At 39.7% G+C, this 12117-nt stretch overlaps 1 protein-coding gene across 1 annotated transcript; it reads right to left on the bottom strand.

Moving 5' to 3' along the window:
- Positions 1 to 6192: 6192 nt before the first annotated feature.
- atp1b3a (ATPase Na+/K+ transporting subunit beta 3a) lies at positions 6193 to 11692 on the bottom strand (the record flags this gene model as incomplete). Its single annotated transcript, XM_083684678.1, has 7 exons — positions 6193 to 6360; positions 6887 to 6973; positions 7544 to 7594; positions 7917 to 8107; positions 9136 to 9234; positions 9561 to 9689; positions 11581 to 11692. 7 exons carry the CDS (start codon positions 11690 to 11692, stop codon positions 6193 to 6195), a joined length of 837 nt encoding a protein of 278 aa, XP_083540804.1.
- Between the last annotated feature and the right edge of the window lie 425 nt (positions 11693 to 12117).

Genomic DNA, 12117 nt, shown 5'->3' with positions numbered 1-12117 from the left:
TGTCAAGTAAATTTTTCAATACTACTGGTTCCCTGACATAGGGGGACTATGTATCAAAAGGGTTGTAATTTCTAAATGGTGAAACTAATCTGAAAAAGGAAAACATTGAATTAAAGCTGAGAATCTCTACCCTAACCCCATAGTAATTGTTTGATTTCAAATCCAAACTGTTGGGAGTATAGAGCTAAAAGAAGACAAAATGTTTCCTCTTTCCAATAATTATGGAGGGCACTGTATATAGGCTCCTACATAGGCTCCTCTTCAACAAGTGAAATGCATGACTGGACTAGAACTTTGTACACATTAAACTAACTATTAAGATAGATAACGTTATCATTTCCAGTTTTCCTGTACATATTTGTTTTGTTGCTATTGTAACATGTGAGGTTTAGGTTTCGTACTTGGATGTACTTTTTTGTTCTTCTAGACAGGCTGACAGGAAACCTAGTCAACTCTGGTCTGCAGCCCATCATTACTTACCAACACCTCCAGAGTGATGTCTGGGGACGTCCATTGTTTGACATTAGTGTTTTCAGTGTAATCATTGAATTAGTTCAATACCATGCAAAAATAATGCACTAGTTGTGTTTAGTCACGACTTAAGAATCATTAGAATGTCACATTTTGTATTTTAAAGAGCTACATATTGAATATAACATAATGACGGACATAATTGGTGTAAATGTTTCATAAATGTAATAGATTTTATTTGTACATTGAATAAGGTATAATAAGAAACTGAAAGTATATGCAACTGGGCGCAATAAGTGTTTTTTTATGAGCTTTTGTTGGAAACAACTGCTCATCAAAAGTGAAATATACTTCCTACGTCCCTGATAACAACTGTAGGCTACTTTTGTGGCTACTACTACTGCGCTGTGAGAGAATGCGTGATGGCGGTATGAGAGTAGAGTTGGTCCCATGGCTTGGTCCTCCTTAAAATAACCTGAGAGTTAAACCATTTACACTCTTCATCTCTGTAACTCATGAGCTGCTATAATAAACGAAAACGAAAACGGATGTGACAACTAAAATAAGGGGTCTATTTTGGGGTCTTACTTAGGCATAAACAGTGCATCTTTAAAATCACATAGATTAGGAAATAAGTTTAGACATCAAGACCACACTTGAAAAGCAACATGCTTGATATTTTTCTCCAAATTCACCTTTAATCCACAATTTTTGCACAGGTCTTAAGGCATCCTGCAGATGTTACAAGTTGTTCCTTCAGGTGTGGATCCCATTTTAGACTGTATAAACATAGCTTTGAATAAGATAATTTCCCATACATTTTTGTTTAAATTACTTCTTTACAGTGCTCAGACATTGTGATGTGTGACAGAAAAAATACAGTGTGAATCCATTAAATATATACATTTAGAAACAGCAGACCAAACAGACAAGACTATTCGATTGGCAGAGAGTACACAGACAGACAGACAGACAGACAGACATTCAGCCAAAATAAAGTTGACAGATAGATATGCTGAACATACAAGGAAATAGAGTACATAGATACAATAGATTTCATGTACACAGCGCTTTCCAGCAATTCCAGGTCTCAAAGCTCTTTACATGTGTGTGTGCACCCAAGCGGAAAAAAAGTACTTAAACTGAAACTTTTTTTAACCTCATATGCATTACCTCCAGTGCCATACCAGTGTCTACATATATGTAAACTGTGATTTTCTACGTTCTGTAGTCAAATAGATAGGAGAAAAATTCTTATGGAAATTGCCCCCTATAATGTCTTTTCCAGCCAGGGGGAATGCATTTGTTCTGTAGTTCTTGAAAATCACTGAATTCCAAAGCATTTTTCAGAAACTCTGTGTATTCACAAATGTAGAAATTGGTATGGTACTGGAGACAATGAATATGAGGTTAGAAATCTGTGAAGTGTCCCTTAAAGTGTACTTGATTGTTGTATACAAAAGTATGCATGTATTCAATGTGAACTTAAGTGTATTATTTTGGAACCACTTTAACTGTACTGGTAACATTTTCTACAGTATGAAGTTATCGATAATGCATTATACATATATTCATACTAAGTTATAATACGTACATACATACTACTACTACTACTACTACTACTACTACTACTAATAGTAATAATAATACAGTATAAGCACAGTTCTAGACGATTTATAGACATATAATGATTCATAATTCTATATACCAATACTACTAATGCATTATAAGTATAATCATAATGACTTTTAATATCAAGAATTATAAATCATTATAATTCCCATCGGTATGATGCTTTACTAACATTTTGCTCAAAGAGCTGCACATTATACAAAATGCATTATAATGATAGTTATGATGTGTTATATGATAATTATAAGCCACTACAAAGACATCTTTGATTGGTTTAAGTAAAGTGATGAAAAATGCCTCCAAGGTAGATAGAGCAGACTGGCATTGTAATTGTTTATAATTTGTGAGAAATAAGTGACCAACAGTAAGGCATTACGTTACTGTACTTGATCTTACAAGTCATTATGACTTTACTTGTAATGCTTTAGGAATGTTGGTACAGTACAGACATTATGTATGTCTATAATAATCTCTTGACGACAGATTCAGAGCACACCACACGCTCCACACTCCAGAGTCTGTCAAACATCTTTGTTCAATGGTAATTGAGCAGTCAGAAGTGGGTAGGCTGTTGATGTTCAAAATGAAATGACTGACAGGTTGTAGCACCAATCACAAGCAAGCACATCCCATTTTCAATGAAAATACTTTAAACAACCTTTTTGTTTTATGACTGTTGGACATCTCCATCACTAACCTGTAACTAACTAGCTAGCTTCGTAAACAACTGTAGGATGAAGATGAAAAACAACAGCATGGGGGTGGGGAGGAGATTCCTCAGGCTCAATAGAATGCTGTGCTCTGTGTCAGAAGAAGATCCATTCACATAGGGTCATTTTTGTTGGGTCTCCACCTCAGAATGCCAATATAAGGATAAAAGGTGTTGATCAGAGATACATCGTCTGTGAAAAGAACCTATGTTTATAACTGTGCTTTTACTGCATTATTACTGAATTATAAGTTAACTCATTATGAGTATATTCATAATGTATTATGGATATGGGGTTCATAGAAAGTGTTACCAATGTACCTAAGTATATTAAAGTGTATTTAAGTTCAAATAGTATGAAGCATAATAGAAGTGTGTTAATAATGTTTCACTGGCATACCCAATGTATATTACAAGTACACTTCAATTAGATTATAATATATTTATTAATACTTGTTTTTTTATATAATGTTTAACCTGTATTTATTCAAAAAGTTAAGGTCTCAGGGGAGACGTGGCAGAGGTGGAAAGAGTACCGAAAAATCATACTCAAGTAAAAGTACTGTTACTTTTGTTAAAATTTACTTCAGTAGAAGTTCTAGTCCAGGAAACGATTTAAGTAAGAGCTCATAAAAGAGTACTTAAGTAAAAGTACATTTCCATTTATTTTTTTCATAAAACCCCCAAAACATGTACCTTCAAAATGTACATTTCATGCACCTATATCACTTAAACTGTCTCATGCAATAGCACACAAAATAATAGATAGAGAAAGGAATGCAGCGACTGACAGCTCATTTTGATTTTCCCATGGCCCATCCGTATGTAAAAACTAAAGTTTTCAATCAAAGATAATTATTGGGTGACGATGGGTGTGAAACGGCAGGGGAGACAATGTCACTTTTTTAAATAAAATGAATCACTTTCATCATACTATTTGGCAATGCAAATCATTTCATATAAGGAAGGTGTAATCCATAGAAATATAATTATATCTGATGATTCATTCATAGAAATATAATTATATGGTGTAATCTATCCTACCTCTTTCTAGCGTCATCCTGTATACCTTCTGCTCATGTTCTGAGTCCCTCATGGCTTGTCCACCTTCCTGACAAATGTTTGCTAACAGTGTTCCTTTTTAATCTCATCTGCATGATCTGCTGGCTGTTGTAGTTAGTTGCTGTTCTTGCCTTTACCAGAACACACTCTTTCCGTCGTTTATTTTATCATCTGGAGGTAGGCTGCGTGAACATATTGTGCCGACCGCGCGCGAGAAAGTTTGAGGGGTGCTATGCCCTCGCATTTGGCCATGCAATCAATTCTCATCAATTGTAGGAATTTGACACTTGCACACAGGGGAGACGGATCGAGCACGCCTCAGTGAGCAGAGCGCGGTGTCTGAACATGTTTTAGTCAGTAACGATTGCTGGAAATAAAATAGCAAAGTACAGTACTTCATTTAAAAGTTACTCAAGTAAAAGTATTAACATTCAAAGCTACTTGAAAAAGTACAAATCCTTGAAAAAGCTACTTAATTACAGTAACGAGAGTAGTTCTAATTTGTTACTTTTCACCTCTGAGACCTGGACCTCTTGCAGCAGGTCATACAAGGCTAAAAATCTCTGGCTGGCTTTGCGCCATTGTGTTCACGGGCACCGTCATTTCAGGTGGTGTTTGTTTCGGTTCTAGTTAAAAGCTGAAACACTGAGCGTTCTGTCAGCCAATCAGGGCTGTGGAACATGAATATTAATATGTATGTAATTAATGTATGTAAATACACCCACAGCAGCAGACTGTATTTCCAAGAGAAAAACAGGGTCGGGAAAATAAATAATTAAAAATAGTTATTGACGATTTTTAAAACAAATGCACATTGGTTTATTAGATGCTTAGGAATGATACAAAATGTAAATTAAACCGACTGGAGTGGAGCTTTAAGTCAGTACACATGAATATATTTTAAGCATAATATTTATACTTTTAATCAAATGTGTTATATATTCAAGTATACTTTTTACTTTTAATCAAATTTGTTATATATATTCATATATATATACTTTTTTCCCGTTTAGGTGTGTGTGTGTGTGTGTACGTGTGTGTGTGTGTGTGTGTGTGCATGCGTGTGTGTATGCGTGCGTGCGTGTGTTTGTGTATTTGTGGGTGAGTGTGTGTGTGTTTGTGTGTGTGTGTGTGTGTGTGTGTGTGTGTGGAGGGAAGGGGAGGTAATTCACCTTATCCACTGTAAACAAGTACAAGCGAACCTGTCACGCTTACCACACATTGGCTATTACAGTGGAGATGAGGAGTAGAGTAAACAGACAGACAGACATGCACATAGACAGCACAATACTGGGTTGTGGTTTCACCACATCCCACAGCTCTATCTACAGTTCCCTATTATAACATGATAAAGATCAAAATCTGGTCCCAAGTGAAACATAGTATTGTTCGTGGGGACATTGGGGTCATACTGTATTTGGTTCCTGTATGACTTTAAGGGCGAATAATTTGTTCGGAGTGGGGCAACAGCAAATGTGATTGAAAGTTGAACCATGAGGGGCAGACCTGGGTCAAATATATACTTTAACATTTTTTTTTTTTTTTAACTTGATTTAGTTTGCCTGGTGCAATGGAAACAATGGAATAGCCCCAAAGTGCAAACTAGGACAAATCCACCTCTCACCTACTTTAATCTATTTGACTATGTTGTTGATGCAGATCTGTAAAAAGGTCCAGTAATCAAGTAAAGGTCCTAAAAGCTGCTAGGTTCAGGTCATAACATCTCAGCTCAACCTCAATTATTGGGAATAGAACATAAAAACACCAAAGCACTGGGCCAGACAATGACGGACTACTAGGAGGGTCAGGTGGGGGTAAGCTTGGTGTGTCATGAAAATAATGATAGAATGAGATAAAGAAGGATAGGACAAACACAATGTCATATAAGATATACAAGAGTAAATTGTATGGTCTATTTGATTCATTCATCTGCATTGAATTTGCCTCACAGTGCACAAACATTAGTGTTGCCTGGGGAATCTGGGAAATCTATGACATCACTGTTCTATCCTTCTTTGACCCAATCCTAATCTGGTTCCTCACCCCTACTACTAGTCCCTAGTACTACTAGGCCCTTTCTGACTGTGGTGCAGACATCAAAGAATTGGACTAGTATCAACAAAACGGCACTAGCTCCACCTATAACCATCTTGCTATGCCTACACTTATCCAACCCTATCAAAACTACAAAAGTGAGTCAACAAGGGGCCTACGCCAAAGTGTGAGGTATCAGTTTTAAATTGGGCCCATACAGTATCATTCAAGGTATCTTTCAGAGGGTCAGAGACATGTGGCTCTGTATTATCCCCCTCTACTCTCTACTCTGTGACTTTGACCCTGAAGGTGACCCGGCCAAGGAACTTGTCCCTGTCATCGTTGTTGCGGAGGTCAGATCCCTCCACCTTGCACTCCACAGTCAGCTCAGTGTTATAGTCCTCCCTAGTCAGAAACAGCTTCACCGCAACCAGTGGCTGGACATACCTCTCCTATATACACAGAGGGAGGGAGGGAGGGAGGGAGGGAGGGAGGGAGGGTGGGAGGGAGGGAGGGAGGGAGGGTGGGAGGGAGGGACGGAGGGAGGGAGGGAGGGTGGGAGGGAGGGAGGGTGGGAGGGAGGGAGGGAGGGAGGGAGGGAGGGTGGGAGGGAGGGAGGGAGGGAGGGACGGAGGGAGGGAGGGAGGGTGGGAGGGAGGGAGGGTGGGAGGGAGGGAGGGAGGGAGGGAGGGAGGGAGGGAGGGAGGGTGGGAGGGAGGGAGGGAGGGAGGGAGGGAGGGAGGGAGGGAGAGGAGAGAGGGAAAAGGGAGAGAAATTATGGGGGAGAGTGAGAGAGAGATAAAGAGAGAGAGGGGGGGGGGGGAGTGAGTGTGAGAGGGGAGGAAGGAGGAAAAAGAAAGTGAGGAGCAGGAAAGAGAGAAGAAAAAAAGATGATTGCACTCTCATTAAAGCATTCATACTGTGCAGTTTGTGAGAATATAAATAATTGACAAATGTTAATCGATGGCCAGGACTTACATGAGCTTTCTTGCCATAGTACGGGAAATACATCTTATCAATGTGCCCCTTACTGGGGAAATACTGCATCCGCATATGGCTTTTTCCCTAAGGAGGAAGAAAAAGAGGGAGAGGAGGAGAAGGAAAGGGAAGAATAAGCACAGCATCACAGAAAGACTTTGAGAGGTGAGTGAAAGCAAACTAATAAGCAGTTGGCTTTATTTCCATATCAATGCTTCTGACTGCAGAGAGCCAAAGTCAGCAGCCACTGGCCATTAGAGTTTCTATGAATGCTGGGATCTTAAACAGTACCCAAAGAGGGACAAGAAAATGGATGATGAAAGCTATGTACTTGTTCCCAACAATGAGTACTTCATGACACAACAAAGCACAGCACAAAAGGGGGACATAGAAAACAACCATTGTAAGTTATTACAACAATGTATTACTAAAAGGTAATAACTTACATATCTAAAAACATATACATTGCTAAGCTTACCCTAAAGCCTCAACTGGCAGCATGCAGAAAAAACAAATCAAACCAAATCAGGATAGAGAACACAAATATATAAACAAACCATATAAAACATAAACAGTGTAATTTATATCGCTACTTTTAACCTAATCACACACAGTCAAACACATACAGTAGGGAAACCATGACAACCCAGCATTTACCTTTACAGTGCAGTTGATGAAGGGATCTCCACGTGGCTTCAATCCAATGATCTGTGAGGGGAAGACCAATCAACTAATCAGAATTGATGCCAATCAGTCAATTAAAATTAAAATCAGAGTAGTAAATGCTCCAATCCCAATTGAAAATCCAGTTTTGAGTATAACCCCTTTGCTTCTTTTACACTACAGAAATTACTTTCCAGCTCTGATCCCCTAAAATTTCAAGCAACTTCCCCTTAAGTTGTCTCGTCTGAACAAACTTGGGCACTAGCAGATGCTCTTATCCAAAACAGCTAACTGTAAGTGCATACAAATGAGGATGCTGACAAAATCTTTGTAAGTAAAACATTTTTGAATTAAATGTGTTATTTACCCTGTTCATTTTGAGGACGACACAGGGCTTCCCCTCGGTGTAGCCGAAGGTGGTGTCATACAGGCCAGAGCAGAGGCTCAGATCACTCCTCTTGAACTGACAGGCCTTCTTCTCAGTGGCATCCCCCTCCTGCTCAAAGTACTTCCCTGCTGGACACAGCTCGTTCCTTTCCTGCTCTGTATCGTTGTACTCTGAGAGAGAGAGAGAGGAAGAGGGAGGGAGAGAGGGGGAAAGAGGAAGATGGAAGACTTGCATGAAACTATGAGTTACGCTCATAGGGTGGAATACTAACTCGAGATCTGGGTGCTTGAAACGAATCATCGGCTAATTTTCCATTGCTGTGAATCTTGAGTTAGGATTCCACCAATAGATTGTAAGGATTCAGCCCTTATAGTCCAACAGAGTACATGTACAATTAATAAAAACAAGTGAGAGGTTTGTAAAAAGCTGCAAAAGACAAGGAAATTAAAAATGAGCACCACCACCCGTAACATCACCTATGCACTAACAAGGTTTTCCAGCACACAGCTTTGATACCTGCTTTAGTGCTGTATGTTGGTCTACTGTACTTACAGTGTACTCACCACTGGGCAGGTTGCTTAGGATTCAAAGCTTCCCTCAAACAGCCTAATTCATACTCTTAGAGTATGTTTTCATTTTTGTTTTTAGGTTGGTAGAATTTGTTTTCAGTACAGCATGGTAGAGAGCAGGATCCTTCCTTTACATTATAAGGCAGAACATGTTAAGTTGTGAATTTAAGACTAGCATGGACACCCTGTTTTTAACTTTGGGAAACAAGTTATCCCAAATTGCCTACTCGTAGCACTATTCTAGTGTCGAGTGGACTTACTTCTTGAGAAGAATCGCGCTTCATGTTGGATATTGTCCAAAGTTAGGTCTGAACACTAACTAGCTAGCTAACGTAATGTTAGGGAAGGCAAAGTTTATTAAAGGGACGGGGAAACAAAATGTTGCTTCTGATGAAGATGGTAGCGGGGGGGGGGGGGGGGGGGGGGGGTGTAACAGCATATCAAATACAAAGCTGAAATAACTGATAACTGTTGATACAATAGGATATTATTTCAACAGATTTAACATGGAACCATTAGCTAATAGAAGGATGATGAAGGTTGTGTGATAATTAAACAATTAAATAAAAAGGAAGAGACAATACTCCAAGACAAATTCCGAGCAAACAAGATTTCTGGTTCTAACTTACGTTTCAGAAAAGTCTCTAGGTGCTGGACATACTGCCCATAATTCAAAGGATCCGACCTGTTAAACAAGATGTCCAACGACTTTGGCCGGATGACCAACCCTGTGGAACAGAGAGCACAGAATCATCATTATCTTCAGGATCAAAATGCTGCACAACTTCAGTAATCACAATCACCAATGTATTTTACCCATAAATAAAGTCCAGAATTGATACAATTGTAACGAACTGCTAATGGTATCACCTTAGGATTTATCAGGCCTTACATACAGACGACACAACACTCTACATAACACGCATTGCAGACACTAGACCCATTTTAAACGAACAATGAAATTAGTGAAATCAATCGCCTACTTTATGAGGCCTACATATTCAGGAATTTCTGTCTGTTCCCAACTGTGTGACCTCCTGATGGCTACACTCACCTGGGTTAGGCACTCGGTCACGGTACTTTGGCTCGTAGTCGTCCAGTGTCTGTAGCATCACCCACATAGTGAGGGTAAACATGCCAGCTAGGAACCCATAGAACACCAGGTAGAACAGGAGGATGAGACCTAGAGAGAAGGGAGAGAGAAACTATTGACCACATCTTGAAACAGCACAACGAAAGGTTGATCTATATAGCTTTGCTGTGACAATCAGGTCGCTTCACTTGAGTTCTGCAAACCACATCCATCACAGTGGCTCACCAACATGTATATTGAGCCAATTCATGCACATCAACAGCAGGTATTTATTTACTTTCTTTACTTTATTAAATTTAGTTTTACAGGGATAATGCACATTAATACAAACATTCGGTAAATGTGCCGATTTTAGCCAGTCGGCAAATATGCAACTTTAGTGCCTGGGCAGGTGTTTAAAAACATTTAAAATGACAGTTCAAACAAAAGTGACAGTGCCACAGAGTAGTGCAACAATACGTTTTAAAATAGAATAAAATAAAATAAAATAGGAGTACTAAAAAACATAAACAGTATGAACAGTATAAACCATATAAACAATATAAACAGTATATCATAATAAAGTGCTCAGTGAGTGTATATTTCTGACGAATACATTCCTTCCTTCCAAAACTACATCCAGCCCACAATTTTCTAACACATCATAACCATGCTACTAAAAAGACAATAAGTTGTTCACTAGGTCCACATTTTTTCACCTAACTAGCAGTGATGTGTCTTCTGCAATACCCTTCTACCCTTCTGAAGCCAACCATGGAGAACCTCTCCCCACTCTCCTCTCAACACTTTCCCAGCATGCACCTGCACCGTGTGTGAGAGGAAACCCATTTGACCTTGAAGGGCTTGCTAATGTAGGCAGCCATGCAACCGAAGTGGAGCATCCCTGCACAGCAGCACTGCCTGCACAGGGTCTCAGCGCTAGAGCTGCTAGGGAGGAGAGATGCTGAATCCTGAGGATTGACATTACATTACTGGAAATTAATGATAGATTTTGATGACAATGTCATGAGAAGAGCTAATTAATTTCAGATTAAATACATAAATAATGAATTTATGACAACTGCAATTGTTCAATACACCAGAAGGCCTATCCTGGATCTTATAAACCATTTTAGTTAAATGACAAAATTGGTCGCCGTCATAAGCGTTGACTAATATACACAAGTCATACTCCTCTGTCTTGAGCAAATCAGTTAAGTGGTAAAACGTAGGCCTATCTAGCTTTCAAAAATGGCACGCTCGGATACGCGCATTGACTCTCTCTCTCTCTCTCTCTCTCTCTCTCTCTCTCTCTCTCTCTCTCTCTCTCTCTCTCTCTCTCTCTCTCTCTCTCTCTCTCTCACACACACACAGACACACACACACACACACACACAACTCACGCACGCATTAAATAAATTAAATTATTTATTTATTTATGACAACTGCAATTTTCCATACACCAGAAGTAGGTCTATACCCTGGATCTTATAAACCATTTTAGTTAAATGACAAAATTGGTCAGTGTCATAAGCGTTGACTAATATACACAAGTCATACTCTGTCTTGAGCTAATCAGGTGCTAAAATGAAGGCCTATCTAGCTTTCACAAACGCACGCTCGGACACGCGCATACATTCTCTCTCTCACACACGCGCGCGCGCACACACACGCACACACACACACACACACACACACACACACACACACACACACACACACACACACACACACACACACACACAAACGAGAGTGGGTAACATTACTAGAGGCTGACAGTGATGCCTCTAATTCGACAAGACAAAAATAGATTCACTGTCACACTGTAGGGCCACCATTGCCTCGCAATGATGGAGTCCATAAATGGATGGATAGAATAACATAATACGCTGGTATCCATCATGTGCAGACAATAATTTTAGTAAAGCTCTAATCCAGTCGGATAAATATTCAGACATTTGTGTCGACGGTGTCCCTCAGTTATGGTCTCTGGATTCCTTACCCCAGCTCTTGGCTGTGCGCCCCATGAATTCCCCGGTCCTAGGATTGTAGATCGAATCTTTCCAGGTTGACGCATTCTCTTTATCTTCTGGCTTATCTTCGTTGCTTGACATGATGGACAGTAAGGCTGGTCTATTTTCCCCCAAATCAGGAACAGCGGGCGGTGGGATGTGGCGAAATCAAGGATGTAGGCTACTGTAGGCGATGAGTGGTCCGATCAATGGTTAGAATGGAGTGGGAGGCAGAGAGGCAGGGATGCTCTGTTGTAGAAAAAAAAAGGATGACGTTCTGCCACTAGCGGCAGCTTCGCAACTCAAAGCGGTGCGACAGAGATGTAGAAGCAAATGAGAAGCGTACATTGATGTCGATTTTAAAGACCCACGTAACGCGCAGTCAACATAATGCGACCACAATATTATTTTCCACTCTCAAGAACATAAACAAGGCTATGCTGTTTTAATAGAGAGGCAATACAAGAGCTAGAAATAAAGTAATGATTAAGGTGCATGTTATCTCCATGCAGTAGACTATAATAAAA

Source organism: Argentina silus (genome assembly GCF_951799395.1).
Source record: "Argentina silus genome assembly, chromosome: 1".
Taxonomy (NCBI): domain Eukaryota; kingdom Metazoa; phylum Chordata; class Actinopteri; order Argentiniformes; family Argentinidae; genus Argentina; species Argentina silus.
This window is presented reverse-complemented; position numbering and strand designations above follow the sequence as displayed.